The sequence below is a fragment of the Candoia aspera genome, chromosome 5 (genome assembly GCF_035149785.1).
Source record: "Candoia aspera isolate rCanAsp1 chromosome 5, rCanAsp1.hap2, whole genome shotgun sequence".
NCBI classification, from domain to species: domain Eukaryota; kingdom Metazoa; phylum Chordata; class Lepidosauria; order Squamata; family Boidae; genus Candoia; species Candoia aspera.
Genome location: NC_086157.1, coordinates 15,668,835 through 15,687,216, shown reverse-complemented (window position 1 = coordinate 15,687,216; position 18,382 = coordinate 15,668,835). Strand labels below are relative to the sequence as shown.

Below are 18,382 nucleotides of genomic sequence, written 5' to 3'. Positions count from 1 at the left end.
CCATGGGCATTTTAGCTGGGTTTGTCCTTCGCTTTAATTGCTGTAAACCTCCCAGAGTTGCTGATACAGCAGTATATTTACTCAATGGAGTAAGAAATAGTAAGCCAAAGAAATAAAGGCATGAGGTAAAAAGAAAAAGTTGCAGCTAAATCTAGTTTGCACAAATGCCCTTCATGATGGTACTCCGTGTCTTTCTGCCTCTTGCCTAGAAGCCGACCTTCCTTCTATTGCTTCCGTGTATTTATTTATTTATTTATTACTCAAATTTAGCCACCGCCCATCTCCCCCAGAAGAGGGACTCTGGGTGGTTTACAATAAAATCCCACACGAACCATAAACATTAAAATCACATAAAACAATTATGATAAAACACAATAAATAAATAAAATCCAAGAGAGATGTAAAATCCAGGCTGGTGGGAGGGACTCTAGGGTGCGAGCCATCCCCAAGAATGGTTATTCACTTTCCCGCCCCAGGCGAGATGGCAGAACCAGGTCTTCAGGGCCTTCCGGAAGGTCAGGAGTGAAGGGACCTGCCTCACCTCTGGGGACAAGATGTTCCAGAGGGCGGGGGCCACCACAGAGAAGGCCTGCTTCCTGGACCCCGAAAGATGAAATTCTCTTATGGACGGGGTCCATAACATGCCCTCTCTGGATGATCAGGTGGGGCGGGCCGATGTTATGGGGATGAGACGGTCCCTCAGGTAACCTGGCCCCGTGCCATGTAGGGCTTTAAAGGTGATAACCAACACCTTGAATTGGACCCGGAAGCAAACTGGCACCCAGTGCAGCTCGCGCAGCAACCGTGTTATATGTGCCCACCTAGGGGCACCAAAAATAGCCCATGCGGCTGCATTTTGAACCAGCTGAAGCTTCCAGATACTCTTCAAGGGTAGCCCCATGTAGAGCACGTTGCAGTAGTCTATATGAGAGATAACCAGGGCATGAGTTACTGTTCGGAGGGCTTCTCGATCCAGGAACGGGCATAACTGGCGCACAACCCGAAGTTGCGCAAAGGCCCTCCTGGCCACGACTGCCACCTGCTCTTCGAGCAGGAGTCATGAGTCCAGGAGGACCCCCAGATTACGCACCAGGTCTGTCTGGGGCAGTGCAACCCCATCCAAGACCAAAGATGACAGTTTCCCGGAAAATGAAGCCCCATCAACCCACAGCCACTCCGTCTTACAAGGGTTCAGTTGAAGCCTGTTGTTCCCCATCCAGACCCCCACAGCCCCCAGGCACCAAGAAAGGGCAGTCACTGCATCACTTACCTCACCCGGGATAGAGATGTATTAATTGGGTATCATCAGCATACTGATGATACCTCAACCCGTGGTGATGGATGATCTCACCCAGTGGTTTCATGTAGATGTTAAACAAGAGAGGAGAGAGAACCGAACCCTGCGGCACCCCACAATGGAGGGGTCGAGGGTCGGATCTCTCCTCTCCTATCACCACCGACTGGGACCGGCCCTGGAGGAAGGAAGTGAACCAGCGCAGAACTACGCCGCCCACCCCCAACTCCCTGAGCCATCCCAAAAGGATACCATGGTCGATGGTATCGAAAGCTGCTGAGAGGTCAAGGAGAGCAAGGATGGATGCACTGCCTCCATCCCGCTCCCACCGGAGATCATCCGTAAGTGCGACCAATGCAGTTTCTGTCCCATATCCTGGCCTGAAACCTGACTGAAAGGGGTCCAGATAATCCGTTTCCTCCAGGACCCTCTGGAGTTGTAATGCCACCACCTTCTCAACCACCTTCCCTAAAAAGGGGAGGTGGGAGACTGGACGAAAATTGTCCAGCACAGTTGAGTCCTGCGATGGCTTCTTGAGGAGGGGGCGCACCAGTGCCTCCTTAAAGGTGACCGGGAACACCCCCTCACTCAAAGATGTATTTACCATCGCTTGGACTCAACCACACGTCACCTCCCAAGCTGCCTTCACCAGCCAGGAGGGGCATGGATCTAAATAACAGGTGGTGGCATTCACAATCCGGAGGATCCTGTCCACTTCCTCAGGTTCAACCAGATCAAACTGGTCCCAGATAACAAGGCTAAAACGTTCCCTCGGTATCTCCACAGACCCTGCTTCACGCATGGAGTCCAGCCTAGACTGGATCCGAGTGATCTTATCCTGCAGATGCTCAGAAAACTCTTCCGCACGGCCCTGTAGGTGTATGGTTTGCATGCCCGTCAGCTCTTTCTCTTCATCATTCCACTAACCATCCCTTTTCATATCTCCCATCAGCTCGACACCCTTCTGTGGCACCCCGTAACATCATTCTTTTCCTGCTGTTCCAAGCAGCTGCCTTATCCTCTTTTCTTACCTCGGCTTTCCTTTTATTGTTGTGAGATTAGTCAACCTTCTAATACTTTTTCATACAGGACTCATACTTTCTCATTTTGCAGACATTCTACTTTTACTCTACTTTCTTTACTTCTTTCCTTCTTTTTCTGTGACCATTTTTTTCTCAAGATCCACTCTAGACATTACAAAAAAATGGTCTGTCCCATGTTCATAACCGCTCATCCTTTGCATCCTTCATTAATTCTCTCAACTTTCAGTCATGAAATTGACATTTTTTATTAATACTTTCTCCATGTGTTAGACATTTTCTAAGCAGATACTAACCAGTCATCATTCTAATTCACTCTTGGGTCTCCAAAATGGCCTATTAACTTTTTCTGCCCTCCCTCAATTTTTTCCTACCCTACTATTCATGTCACCTAATAGAAGACATATATTTTCTTCTGGTCTGAATGTTGCACAATTTCCACATAGATGCATCCCTAATTTTTCAATTTATACAATCTAATTCTCAGGAGCATAACACACCACTATCTTAGGGATTCCAATTTTCATACACACCTACAAGAACCTAGATGACACTCATTCATGCTTTCTGACATACATTTTAACTCTTTCATTCATAATTAAACCTACACCTTCTTTTCCCTGCATGTATTCATCAACTCCACAAAATCAGTCAATTCATTCAGATTTATTTTATATTTCTTCTTTCTCTCAGCTTCGCAGACATGCCTGTTTTTTTTCCCATTCATTTCATTTATAAATTCATTTATAAATTCATGCTCATTTACTCTCTTGCATTCCAAGTTCACAGTTTTTCATATGCCATAGTCACCCCCATCTGGGCCTATAGATATCAACCTCAACTGCCCATAAATACCCATAACACCTTCCACAGCAAGCAATTTTATGCAAAACAGAGAAAAAGATTTAACAGATGAGATCACGTATAAGGACCTCCACTGCCCATGGCTTTAGGAATGCTTTATATCACATAGTTCTTTTTAATAAGATAAAGCAGACTAGATTACCAGATCTGGTCATAACTATGCCTCATGCAGAATTCTCTGTTATGGTAAGGGCAGTAAATAGTATATTTTGGTACAATTGGCCAGCATGTTACAAACGTAACCAAAGTCCAGATTTACCCTGTGCATGCTTATGACGTTTTATGCTAGGGCTGATTTCTAATTAACAGACATCCTGCATCCCATCAGCTATGTAACTGGGGAGACAACAGGTTGGAGAAATGACATATTCCAATTTAAATTAGGATATTTCTTAATTTAAGCGGCACTTAAAAATTGTAACATTGCCTCTCTTGTTCCAATGGCATAATTAGGGTAGGTGTGGGAACCTTTTTCCTGGCTCCCAACTTTGGAGGGAGGGCAAAGGCCATAATGAGCCAAACCATGTCATAGCAGGCATGGATAAACTTGGGATTTTTCTTTTTTCAAACTATGTCAAACCTATTTTATAGTATATACTACAACGTCTAAGCTTTTTCCACTTCAACATGATGGGAAGCCATGCTGCTAGGTTTTAGTAATTAGGTAAATGGGGAAAGCAGGGTCCCAGGGCCACTAATGACTGTGGCCTCAAACTTCTACGTTTGGTGTATGGCTATGGGTTCCGGATACAGTATCTGCATTCAGCAAGACTTTTGATACTCTTTTCTTGAATCAAATGGCAAAACAGAGGTAGCAAAACACCCTCTTCCAACCTAAAATCATTCAGATGCCCTGGATTTCCACACCCAGGATTCCCAGCCTGCATGCTAGGATGAAGTCCAAAGCTTCTAGAGAGATGAAGTTGGGCAAGGTATTAGATTTAGTTGTCCATCTGGCCTGATAGCTTTTTCTTCAATCTCTGATTATCCGTGACAAGAAAAAATAATTCTAGTCTTGCTATAGGAGCATAACCTAAGTCTTCATTGTTAATCAGTGTACAGTCTTAATAAAGGTGATTTATGTCACATATATTAATACTCATGTACATAACTAGAAATACACAATTTGGGTCAGGCAACACATATTGCTCACACCTGCATCATGAAATGAGGATCTTTGACCAAAGTTCTCAGCGAAAGGGAATCAGTAGGAGTGGCTGCATAACAATTTTGCCATGTCAGCTACCCCGGGATCAGACATTTCCCATAGTGCTCACCATAATCCTGTCACTGTCGATGATAGTGTTCAGTCTGTGTGCAATTGTCAAAACAGTACACTGGGCAAACTTTTCACGGATTGTCTTTTGAATCAGCTCATCTGTTCTGAAATAAACAACACAAGAAATGTGAAGAGATTATGCAACAAGGAAAACAGTTTCTGCTTCTGGGCACTGTGTTTTTTCTACATTCTTTGGCACAGCATTATGTCAACATGTTTTAATAAACTTTAGCAGTAAGGCACATGTTTGCCTTTTAAACATGTCAAAGTGTCATGTTACACTACAATATAGCATGTTGTAGTCCTTGGAAAGCAGTCATTTCCTATGTGAAGAGGAGAAAAATGAGGGCTGTGCTTTTCCTTGACTAAATCTAAAAGCAATGTACAAAATTATTTGTTTGCATGTCACTGACATTGGGTTCCCCAGTTCATATGACCAAATTCTGTCTTGTACAGACCAAATGCCATGTGCTGACACATATACACATATGGTAATATTTGTTAGAAAATTACCATTTCTGTAGTTTTGTCTGAGAACCTATAGAAAGCTCCATTCTTTTAATGAGTAATATTGCTTGCATGAAAAGTTAAAGGCCACTTTGATGAAAAGACTGTGTAGACCAGAAATAACCAATCTTTTTACTTCAAATCTCACGAGCCCAACAAATGGCAAGGAATTGTAAGAATTCTTGCCCAAAATGTCTGGAAAGCACCATTGCTTTCCACAAGGCTAGCTACTACTATCCCCACAGTCTCTTGTGGAACTCGTTTCTCAGTGCAATGCTTCTCTCCCTTCTTTCCCTGTGGAAGGTTTGACCTCCTTAAGTGAAACTCTATGTCCACATTCTCACTAAAATGGTTTAGAGTGCTTTAATGTGGCCCCAATCATATCAAAGATCAGGACTACATTTTTTATAATAATTTTATTAAACATTACAATTAAAAAGATAAAAACTAATACAAACTAAAAAAGAGTAAAAAGAAAAAATAGAAAGTGCAGAAAAGAAAAAAAAGAATAGAAAAATAGAAAAAAAAAAGAAAACATAAGGACATAGTAAAGAAAAAGAAAAGAAGCATATAAAGAAATGATTTCCCCCTTCATCACAACAAGTCTAAACAATTTTAGCAACTTATCACCTTCTCTTAAAATACAATAAACGATCTCTTCTTCCCATATCTCATCTCTTATCTATAAATAAATCCTTAAAGCCTCGTTGTTCAGTCCTGGTCAGAAAACGTCCATTAAGGGTTACCAGCGATAACTATCTATTTTAACCTTGATCAAATAAACCAACTTTATATTCCTTCCGTTTACTTCTAACGATCTTGATCTTTAATCCCTTCAAATAATGTCCTAGAGGTTGATTTCTTTTCACTTTTTCTTTGTCCCTTCTCATAAAATCCTTCAAAACTTTAACAGACCTCTTTTGTAAATCCAATATAGGAAAGGTATCCAATCGCTGTTCTGGTTTGTTATTTGTATATCCCTTTTAATTATTCTCCTGCCAACCTAGCAGTTCGAAAACATGCAAATGTGAGTAGATTAATAGGTACCGCTTCGGCGGGCAGGTAACGGTGTTCTGTTCAGTCATGCCGGCCACATGACCACGGAAATGTCTACGGACAAACGCCGGCTCTTCGGCTTTGAAACGGAGATGAGTACCGCCCCCTAGAGTCGGACGCGACTGGACTAAATGTCAAGGGAAACCTTTACCTTTACTTTTAATTATTAAGGCATCAGCCAGTTCCATTTGTATATCCAGTGTAGCATTTTTTTCCACATTGTTCTTGTAGCCTGACATTTTAAAATCCATATTCCAATCACTCTTGTCCAGTAAAACTTGTTCCTCTTCCATAACATTTTTTAAACACAGTCTATCCATAATGGCAGGCATTTTTAAAATTAACTTCTGAATCTATTGTTTACAAATAACCTTCAATACTTCCAATGTTAAAGTATTTTGCTCCATTCTGTATTAGTAAGTCAAGTTTAAGTATTCTTCTGCTTTAATTGTAATCTTTAGTTTCTTCTGGTTCCCTCTTCAACCTTCAGAGTCCCATCCTTTTTTTTAAAATTCAAAACAACAGCATTTTCCCATGGGAATGTGATGGAGCTCGGAGATGCGGGAGTAGAGAGTGCATTCCAGGCAGATAAGCATTCCCACAGCTTGCATAGTTTGGAGAGTTTCGGGGGGGCCGAGGAAGAAAGTTAGACTAGCACCGCCCTAGACTCCCAAGAGTATTTTTCCCTTTAGCTCAGTTAAGGAACCTTTAGTCTGGAAAGATTGTGTGTACGGCAGAAACAATAAAGAACTAGAGTTGGAACTTGGACTCAGTGTTATTTCTTTGCCAATTAACCTGACAAGGAAGGATTCTTATAATTAATTTCAAAACCTTACTTCAAATCCATCTGGACCCTTAGTCCATTTGTAACTTTCCAAAATCAACATTCTAATCACCCTTTTGCTGTTTATTCCAAAAAAACAAACAAACTTTTTTTTAGTCTTTAAATTTATAACTTCTTTCGCTAAGGATTGAAGGAGACAACCCGGTGAATGCTATCAAACTTGTTGCTCCAAAGGTCCTTAATAGTTGTAAAGCAGTTAAAAGGCAATTTCCAAAAGTGATTAAGAAATCAGGCTTACCAAACTTTGTACCTATATAGGCTACATTACGATTGTGAGCTTGGTTGAAATCCCTTGACTCCCAGCCACTCAACTCACAAGTCAACCACAAAAACCTTGGTCCCTGCAGTCAAATCACGAGGAGCAGCTGTCCAGAGTGCAGGTGGACGATCTCACAATCTCTCCTTTTTCCCGAGAGACTTAGCTGACCAGAATTTGCCATCTGCCTGCTGCAATGCCATCTGCACTCCTTCAGGGACATCTACTTTGCCATGAATCCTCACTGGAAGTCCAGATCAGGACTATTTCATAAAGAATTACTGTAGTATTAGATTGCTACAAATGTCATTAAGAATCTACACTATTCTATATTCCCTATTAAGTGGACATCTAGGAATTGAGCCAGCTCTAGGAATATAGTTTCTTTTCCTTCCCAACATAACCACTACCAGTGATTAATGTTTCAATTAAACTTCCTTTTCACAGTTCAACCTTAAATAGTGTAAAGTTAGTATTTTATGTAAAATAACAACAGTAATGCTTTGAAGCAATTTTTTGAATGTTCATTGAGATGATTTTAAAGATTAACCTGGAAGCACCAATGACAACAAAAAGACTTCCAGTGGTCTTAGTTGCATAGAATTCTCAACCAAATTTCCTCTAAAGGAGAATAAGCTTCATTTCTTACCCCTAACTGTAAAGAGAAATCAGAATTTTTCTATGCTATTTTAACTTCAATGTACTGGAGAAATTGTGATTTCTTTTAACTATGGTTCATTGAATAGTGGCCAATCTAGGTTTCTTTAAACCACTAGGTAAGATTAACTACAATTTAATGTGGATGTCACAAAAACAAAATATCATACATAGGAAAAGCATCCTATTAAAAAATCAAATGAAATTACAAAGATGGGCAATTTGCCATCTTGTTCCCCAAACAGTTATCAATGTATTCAGTTCTCAATATATCTGGTATTACAAATAGAACTCTTCTGCATTTTCTTAAATCTAATATAAAACAGATGAAAAGGCATTATATCATAATGATCTTCTTGTAGTTTATATCCTTGTCACTAAGGAACAACATTTAGCAACCAAATTGGGAGCTTTCTCTGTTCTAAAGTAACTTACAAAGAATTCCTCTGTGATGGGGCAAGGCTTTTAAAAGCCACTGAGTAGTAGCCTTTCTCAGATAGGAATAGTATACAGAGCACACAAAAACATATTCATTAGTTTCACTTCATCTGATCCACATGGAATATAATCTCTGCGATAATGGAGTTCTGGTAAATCTGCCCTCCAGAACTGCTGAGGGAAGAGCATTCAAGCAAGTTCTAGAGAAGGTCCATTGATGATTGAATGGTGATATTTTGCCAAAATGAACATTTGGGCTACCCTAAGAGTGATCACCTTTTGCATTTGTGTTCATGTCAGACTCCACAATCAAATGATTGCTGAATCTGCAATCATCTACTGTATTGCTTTTATAATTATTAACATTGTTGCTTTTATAATTGATTTTTGGTCTTATAGTATGGCATATATTTGTATGCCTTTTTGGCATATGTTTGTATGCCTTTTTGATGTCAGCCACTGAGAGTCTGTGTAGTTATAATGACATATAAGAACAATGCATAAATATTATAATAATACTGCAGGTGGATTGTACTTCCAGTTTACCTTGGGTCAACATTTGCAGTTGCTTCATCGATGATCAGTATTTTATTCTTCTTCAGAATGGCCCTGGCCAGGCACACCAGTTGTCTCTGGCCAACACTAAAATTAGATCCAGATTCTGCCAATTGTGTTTCCAGTTTGTCAGGCAGCTCTTCTATTGCCTCTTTCAGCTGGACCTATAAACAATTCATTACACTAATTCTCAGTACATTCTTTGAAAGAGAACATTAAGGTACTTCACAGCTAATTTCAAAATATTCATACAATCTTATCTTTAAAAAGTCCTTCAAAATAAGCAAGCCACAGTTTATTGGTTTATGATGTTAAGAGGGAGAGCAAGCCAGAACTCACTGGTTGAAATGAGTTAACAAGCTATGGATAGAGCTTGTGTGATTAGTTCAACTTGGGGATACATTACCAGATGCCCACCTTATATTCTGAACTCTCCCATCAGCAGCTGCCAACATGCTCACTAATGAAGGACCGTGGAAGTTGTACCCCCAAATATTTGAAGGACATCAGGTTTCCTACCCAAGTTAGCAACACTCTTACTCATTCAGTGTATGTCAAGTGACATCTTGGTCATTCTCGCTTACCGTGATTTAAGAACAAGGCAACAAAGTACAAATACCAGAAATAGAAGTCTTCTGTATATAAGTAACAGATTAAAAAGCATTATGTTCAAGAAAAAGTACCTCTTCCAAAGAATTCCACAGGTCTTCATCAGTATACTCATTGAAAGGATCCAAATTTTTCCTCATAGTCCCAGTAAAAAGAGCTGGCTCCTAAAACAAGAAATTTCCAGGCAAATTATTTTGTTTTATTAACCTTGATGTTTCTATAACAAAAATTAAAATCTCTTAGCTAAGCCTAATATGTGCATCCCATACCCCTAATTACTAGCCCAATTCCTATTTACTTGCCTAGGTTCAAGGAAATGCCTTATGAAATTAAGTGGCCATTCTCTCTTAGAATGATGACCTGACAGGGGGTTGGTTGATAATTCTCTGACAGGTAAACCTCTTTCTTCTATCCTCAACTCCGTTCCTGGAGTTATCTATCCCCACAATGCTGTTCCCCATTAGCAGTTTGCTTTTCAGGGTGTGCCCTCCAATAGCTTGGCGAAAGCTGTTGTGGCCTTTCCCAGCATCCTAAGTAGTGGACATTGTTCACTGACGTTTACCCTCAAACCTTACTCTGGATAGATACCAACAGACCAACAATCCATCTTTAATGTTACTAGAACTGTCTAATCCATTTCAGCCACTTTTTTGCCAACTCTATCCACCACTCCCCCTCCTATGAGAAGCTAAACTAAGTCCTACTTCCATAAATTTCACACAGATGTGAGGATATGTGCACCAAAGACTTGTCACACCCCAGTTGCACCAAAGACTTGTCACACCCCAGACCAAAGGCATCTGCAGACTTGTCACACCCCAGTTCAACATGCTACATGGGCACACTAGCTTCAGTGAAGGCATATTATGACTTGTTTAACATAGACCTTTTTGATGTTTCTCACACATTAATATCCCAGCCTTAACAACTGTCAGTGCCAACTTCCCTCCCAAAATAAATAGAATGGGGGGTGGAGGGGTGGGGACTGCCTGGAATAAATGCTTAAAAACCAATCCCAGTCATTATAATAATCAGCAGTAATAATTATAATAAAACGTTTGTAAAATTAAGCCCATAAGGTTAAACTATGTACTGAAAAACTGTGCAATCTGCCCCATAGGTGAGTACTGTAGCTATGAAATGACTCCAGTTTCTTCTGACAGGCTCACTTAAGGATACACACTGCAACTTAGCATAATAGTTCAATACAGCCTAGAGATATTCAACTGTCCCAAGTGCCTTTAATCGTTTTTGTAAGAAGCACATACACAGGTAAAGAAAGAGTGTAGTGCAATGATTAACTGCCAACAGATTACAACCCATGAAGCTATTTTTATTTTAATGGGGTAGTACAGTATGCCAAGTTGCAAAGCTCTTTGGATAAAATACTTTCAAAGCATTTCTGCCCGTAAAAATCAACACAGGCAGAAGAAATGTGGAATATAATGTAGTTTTGTATTCTTTCAAATAAATGTCTAATAAATAGATTTTTCATTTAAGAAACAGCAATTCCTGCAGTGTAATTTTAATTACATAAGCTGTTGATCAAATGGGTCCAATAAAGCATTAAAAAGGCTGGGTTTTTTTAAATATCCAAAATCTTCTTTAAATAATCTTCCTATATTATGGTAGTAAATGTAAATTTAAGATATTGTGGAGATGAATTTCCATTTCAATATTTTTTTATAGTTTGTCAAAATGGAAAATTTTAAGTCATAAAACCTTTATAACTACTATAAAATTGTAGGAGCATACGTGTATTGCAGAAGAAGATAAGCATAGTTTTAATTTCAACTCCTGGCAGGTAATGTTATATAAAAATTGCCTGTTTCATGAGAAGTTTATATGCTAAACCTGCAAAAAAATGATAAATTACAATTAAAGAAATAGATACCATTGCCTCAAAAGATTGGTGGAGGCTAGTTTCATGAAGTGGTATCTAAAGAACCAATCAGAACAGTGTTTTTCAACCTTGGCAACTTTAAAATATATGGACTTCAACTTCCAGAATTCCCCAGCCAGCATGCTGGCTGGGGCATTCTGGGAGTTGAAGTCCATACATCTTAAAATTGCCAAGGTTGAAAAACACTGAATTAGAAGTTAACCAGCACTATAACTCCTGGAAGATTATCTCAGTAATCATTATAAACACAGATCTAAGAAACTACTACAAATCATGATACATGGGACTACCTTTAAATGCCACCCAGATATGCAATTGGTTCAGAATGCAGCAGTTTATTTATTTTAATTTTTCAAATTTTGCCACTGCCCATCTCCCCCAAAACAGTTCATGTGTTACCTGGCACATGTCATCAGGATCATATTACAGTGGAGTTGTCTGCCCTGCACTGGCTTCCAGGTGCAATTGATAGTGCTAATTTTAACCTATAAAAGTCCTTTATAGCTTTGCACCTACAATACCTTCACAATCGCTTTCTCCAACCAGAGTCAACCCATTCAATAGGTTTATCCTGAGAAAAACTGCTTGTAGTTTTTCAGGAGGCACCATTTGGCTGTTAGAAGCACTTCTACAGATTCTCATAATTTCTCTCTTCTTCTTGATGGTTCCCCCCTCCACCTCCTGGTTTGCTGTCAAAACCAAAGTAGGATAAAAAAAATTGCCTAAAAGCATTATTCAGAACTTAGATTTTAGGACATACGTCGATTAGCATAAGCCAAGACCTGAAGGGGGGAAGCAACACTTGCGAGACAAGGATGCATGAGCTCAAAGTGAATGTACTTCCACATCAACTTGTGATTCAATTGGTTCAAGTGAGAAATTGTTTTGAAAAGATATTCCAGAAAAACTAACCTGGCTTCTTGAAAATATCAGTGAAAGGTAGATTAGCTACTAGGAAAAATGAAATGGACAAATCTGTTTTTCTAGGACACATTTTTGGCCTTTTGCAAATTATTTTCTATAAAATCTTCACAAAAACTCACACACATTCACAGGCATATGCTATAACCCCCAGAGTCACTGGGAGTCAGGCGGCATATAAATCTAATTAATTAATTTCCATATTGTACATGTTTTGGATACTCATTTTTTATTATACAATTGCACTGCATGATTTGGAGAAATGCAAAAACTAAAGGATGCATCTGTTCTGGTTCATGTAATCATTCAAAAGGTCAAATTAGATTGATTTATCTTAAAATGCAACAAAAGGCATTTTTCATTTCACCCTGAACTGAATTGGGTGGTCAGAAGCAGGTTTTCTGCATAATTCCACCAGCGTATTCATGATACTTAGAGATGCATGAAAGAATGTGATAGGTAGCGAAAATATATTACCCTTCCCATTGCATCCATAACAGTAAAATAGAATGTATGGAATTTTTATTGAATACTATATGAATATGATTTGCATTATTAAGGCTGCTTGAAATCAGCAGAAGAAACAGCTGGTGGATGGGAGATAGGAAAGAATTCCATAGGTTTACTTTTGGATAGGGGAGAGCAGGATAACTCAGTTTAGCAGACAATATTATTTCAAAGGTTTATCCTATCTTTTGATTTTAAGTGGTCTATAAGGTGCCTTACATGAATAAAATCAACCAACTAATCAAAGCCCATCTACAGAATTGACACTACAAAATATTTAATTTAGATGCAGTAGTGAATGGGGAGAAATCTTATCCCAAAACATTCTGACATGACAAATTAAAGGAAGCCTTAAATCTCACTTGTCAATCAAATCTAACCTGTCAGACTAGTCAAACTTTTTCCAAGCAGCACATACCTACATCAAACTATGGTTAATGCTGAAAAAATAGAGGAAGAATTTGTGCAAGACAGAGTTAGAAAATATACTGTATATGGTCATATTATGCAGCTGTTTTCAACACAAACACAATAATTATTGAACTCTGTCACAATATGAGAGCCAATTTGGTGAAGTGGTAAGGCGCTGGGCTAGAACCCAGGAGATCGTGAGTTCTAGTCCTGCCTTAAGCACAGAGCCAGCTGGGTGACCTTGGGCCAGTCACTCTCTCTCAGCCCTAGGAAGCAGGCAATGGCAAACCACTTCTGAAAAATCTTGCCAAGAAAACTGCACGGACTTGTCCAGACAGTTGCCAAGAATCAGACATGATTGAATGGATTAAAAAAAATTGCAATATAATTTCTTGTTAGTATGATCAGCATCTTCCAAGCCCAAACATACAACTGTTGCTAGCTTTTATGCTCCACTGACAACTTGAAAAAAAAAGCCTCCTTTAATCTAAAAAGTAACTGAACACCTTTAGACAAATGAAACTCTACCCCATGAATTTAATTAAATCTTGTTTATACTGTCAAGACACTTTTTTTAAAACTGCAGTTCCTATACAAGGAACCTAATATATCAATAATATATCATTGGATATATTGGTGAAAGTAGAATTAGTGTAGGAGAATATCCTACCTTGAAAAGATGTACTTTTTTTTTTTCTGGGAAAAAACTCCAGTATTATACAATATGGTTCCCACCTGAAATAGCTAGAAAAAAGCTTTCAAAACCTTGCAGCTATTGAATGAACAGATTGTCATCTGTTTTCAGGAGAAAAGAACATTGTGCAAACACAAAGGCAGAAGAATTTAAGTCCATGTAAAGTCCTCTTACGTACAAAAAGGTCATCAACTTCACTCAGCAGCACTACTGTGCATTAATGAACTTCAGCATTCAGAAACAAAGAGGGAGATTGCATTAGGCTACAATCCAATTACATTTATTTGCTAGTAATAGCATACCTACCTCTTTCCGTGCTTTCTATTCTTTGAGCACAGGGGCAAAGGGAGGATAAGGCAAACAGGGCTTTTAGAGGACCATACCGCTTGCTTAACTTATCATGGTAGTTCAAAACCAAAAGCAATGAGAAAGGAAAAAAATCTCACAGAAAGCCCTACAACCTTCATATGCATCATGACACTGGATTCCAGGCATCATGTCACCTAATACAGGTTCCCCAGGCTCAGTCTGGGTTAGGCGGAACACAGCACAACTCAGCAAAGTGTTGAAGCACAGGGAACTGGCAGAAGCTCCCTGCTCCAGTTTTTGAGGTAGAACATCACTGTTTCATTATTTTATTGAATGCAATATATATTTTAAGCTGAAACCACATGACAACCAGGATGTGCAGGGATCACAGGGTCTTTTGACTTTCCCCTTCTGAGATAGGAGAGAATGCTCCAAATTTGGATGGGGAAAATTTATGTCTGACATCTATCCCGATGACTGCTCAGAGGAGCGTGGGGGGGTACCAAAAAGTTGAGCATTAGGATGTCCAAAGAGCAATCATGGTCAGAGCAGTCATGGATCTAAACCCATGGAACCTCATGGTTCCTTTTCATGCCACTTTTTTTTTTTACCCATTCAGTCATGTCCGATTCTTAGAGACTACCTGGACAAGTCCCTGTAGTTTTCTTGGCAAGGTTTTTCAGAAGTGGTTTGCCACTGCCTGCTTACCAGGGCTGAGAGAGAGGGACTGGCCCAAGGTCACCCAGCCGGCTTTGTGCCCAAGGCAGGACTAGAACTCACGGTCATGCGGTTTCTAACCTGGTGCCTTAACCACTGCACCAAACTGGCTCTCTTCATGCCACTAACTGGAGTTAAATTACATTGACCACCCCCTGTCACCCATAGGCAATCTGTTTCTTATTTTAAAAAGCAACCAGGGTATGAAAACGTACTTGCTCTGCTCCCATTTTTGGTGCACCATCCTACCCCACCCCACCACTGGGCTTCTTCATAGGGACTGACACGATTGCTTTTAAACAAACATAGTTCATGGGAAAGATGGCCAGACATACTCCTTTAAAGGGATGCAGATTTGAGATACCATATACTGTTACATATTTAGAGTGGTGCAAATGAACCTGAGTGATTGGAGCTGATAGCTTTTCAGAGCAGCAACTGAGTTAATTTACTATACTTGAGGATATGTGAACAAACATTTCCTAGCTCCAAATAGCCATTTCAAGTCTTCCAAGGCAGCTCAGAGCAAAATATTCACATTCTGGTATGTCGCCTAAAGCCAAATACAGATTATCAATTTTCTACTAACTGAAATTATATTCTCAGTGAAGTCCAAAATGCCAGGAATAGACTCTGATTCACAGCAGACTGGCCCGCAAAGTCTTGTTTGGTTTTAAGCATGCATATTTGAGAGGACAGACAGTGTGTGTGTGTGTGTGTGTGTACACACATACTCTCCTCTATTTGTCAGAATAATTTCAGCTCTAAAATATTTTATGTCCATGATACAGAATGCATCACTTCAGTCTTTAAACTAAATTCAATCTGTAGTCATAACTAATGACTGAAAGAAAGCTGTTTGGGCATGACAGAAACATAGATAATGAACCTCTTAAAATAGTCATAATAATTTCACTTCATTTTCAGTCATCATTCAAGAAGAGAGGATTAACATACACAGAGACATCACGCTACTCTATAAGATTCCTGGCATATAACCAGCAGAGTGCAGAAGAAAGATAAAGAAAAATTTACAACCCTAAGGTTTCTAGAGAGTGCTGGATGGACTTCTAAAATAGGCTGGTACGCAGAGCAGACCAATACCTGAGGTATGATTGAAATTTTCTTCCTCAAGTCATGAAGTCCTAGTTCTGATGTCAAATATTTATCAATCCAAATTCTTCCTTGGGGCTCAGCCAACCGGAAAAGGGCAGCTATTAGAGAGCTTTTTCCAGCTCCTGTTCTTCCCACAATTCCAACCTGAAAGACAAAAACAAAAAACAAAACCCACACACTAGGATGAAGAAGGCATTTCTAAAGCATTTCTTATAATTATCTCATGTATCTCAGTTCTTGTAAGGCAAGATCTACAAGGTAGATATTAGGCAACAAAAGATACATACACATTATTTTTAAAAGGAAGATTTTCATAGCATTTGAATGATCTAAATCTATTGTTTGACAAGCATAGTGATTTTAGTTTATTTTCCTCACGTGAAACAGGAATCAGACAAATGCTTTCCCTCAGCAAATGTGAAAGATCTGGCATTTATTTATTAGGACTTTTACTCTCTCCCTTAAGGCGTAACTATCTTATTCCAGCTGTTTAAATTGAACTTAAATTTTAATGCAATTTTATATATGTTTCTGAAACTATCATTGTCTCGCTTCAGGGCCTGGGTGGCTTATAAAACATTATTAACATTTTCTTTGGGATTGGAATAACAGTGCTTTTGTCTCACAATCCTCAGAGTAAATCTCATAGCTAGTCTTTTTTTCTTCCTTCTGTTATAAAATCAGGAACCCAAGAATAAACATGTATTTCTTTTACACTAAGAAACTGAAACAGATTTCCTAGGGCCAAGGTCTACTTATCAATTTCTAGCTCGGCCATCAGAGAGACAAGAATTAGCTGCATTAAGTTTATTAATTAGCAAAGAGAGGAAGAACAAGTGATTGACTAAGTGCCATCAAGTTGGTGTCAACTTTTAGTGACCACATAGATGGATTCTCTCCAGGATGATCTGTCTTCAAGTTGGCCTTTTAGGTGGTACATTCATTGCTGTTGAAACTGAGTCTATCCACCTTTGTGCCAGTCATCCACTTCTTTTCTTTCCTTCAACATTTCCCAGAATTATGGACTTCTCAAAGGAGCTGGGTAATAACATGTCCAAAATATGACAGTCTGAGCCTAGTTGTTGTCTTGAGTGAAAATTATGGATTGATTTCTTGGTTTTCCTGGTTATTCATCATACCCTTAAGAGTCTTCTCCAACACCAAAGTTTAAAAGCATCAGTACTTTTTCTAGCCTACGTTTTCAAACTCCAACTTTTGTATCCCTATGGGATCATGAGGAAAACCTTTGTCTGAACAGTTATAATCTTTGTAGGTATAGACTGGTCTTGGCATCTGAATACATTTTCTAAGGCTATAATTGCTACCCTACCAAGCCTAACTCTGTAGTGTATTTCTTGATTGATAGATCCTTTATTGCTAATGGCTGATCCGAAAAAGCAGAACATCCATCACAACATCTTCACTATCAGTTCTGAGACTGATGGTTGTAGCTGTTGTCATTAGTTTACTCTTTGTTATATTTAATTGTAGTATCATTTTTCACTGTACTCCTTTCATTACTAGAGCTTGCAGATCATTTGCATTTTCTGCTATCAGATTAGTATCATCAGTACAACACAGGCTATTGATGTTTCTTCTTCTACCCTCTTAAAGCCACATTCTTCTTCTTCCAGTCCAACTTCCCTTGGTTCTTCCCTCAGAATGATACATTTTACTAATTCAATTTCCAATTTTTACTTCTTCATTAAAATAAATATTTTAATACTATTCTATGAAAATTTAAATAATTATATTGAAACTGCATTAGACCCCAACTTCATAATTAAAACATCTAAACCAAATGCTTAAAATTGCCCTGATTTCCCAAAAGCCAGCAATGCTAAAATAGACACATTTTAGATTTTCTATTTCAGAAAATCTGAACTTTGTGCCATATCAGAGAAAGAGGAGAAAAATCAGAAACAAGATCTGTAAACCTAATAATTCTTTTCCAATGAGCTGAGAAGTCAGTTTTCAACAATGTGAATTTCACATGATCCATCTTAAGACCATTTAATTCCATTTCTGCATTATCCCTCAATGTTTTAAAAAAGTTCTGCATGAAAGTTTGTCAACAATATTATGATACCTTTTAAATGCATTTTCTCTTAATGTAAGTTGCATCTTAACTCAACTTGCATCTTTAATTGGAAAATGCTGCTTTTTATCTCCATCAGTATATTTTTTTAAATCAAGAAGTATGCTATGAAATCTGGAACAGTGTAATTCTGAATCCCCATTCACACTTTACTGGGAGGTGCTGCCTGGCGTAAGATCACAGCAACATTCACAAATTCTTCAAATTTCCCTTGCAGCCACCAGAGACCACCAGCTGCCTTTCTTCACTTGGGGGCAAGTCATTTTACCCTCCTCTTTGCATCAACAGAATGCCTCCCGCTCCCTGC

General features: G+C 38.8%; 1 protein-coding gene across 2 annotated transcripts in view; it reads right to left on the bottom strand.

Moving 5' to 3' along the window:
* The window catches only part of ABCC4 (ATP binding cassette subfamily C member 4 (PEL blood group)), a 163,192-nt gene that overhangs the window by 32,089 nt on the left and 112,721 nt on the right, over positions 1-18,382 (bottom strand). For both annotated transcript variants that reach the window (XM_063304648.1, XM_063304649.1), the window contains 4 exons: positions 15,966-16,121; positions 9,474-9,563; positions 8,782-8,954; positions 4,476-4,581 (listed from right to left, as the gene is read on the bottom strand). In XM_063304648.1, the coding sequence (XP_063160718.1) occupies positions 4,476-4,581; positions 8,782-8,954; positions 9,474-9,563; positions 15,966-16,121 (525 nt within the window). The remainder of the gene's footprint in view (positions 1-4,475; positions 4,582-8,781; positions 8,955-9,473; positions 9,564-15,965; positions 16,122-18,382) is intronic.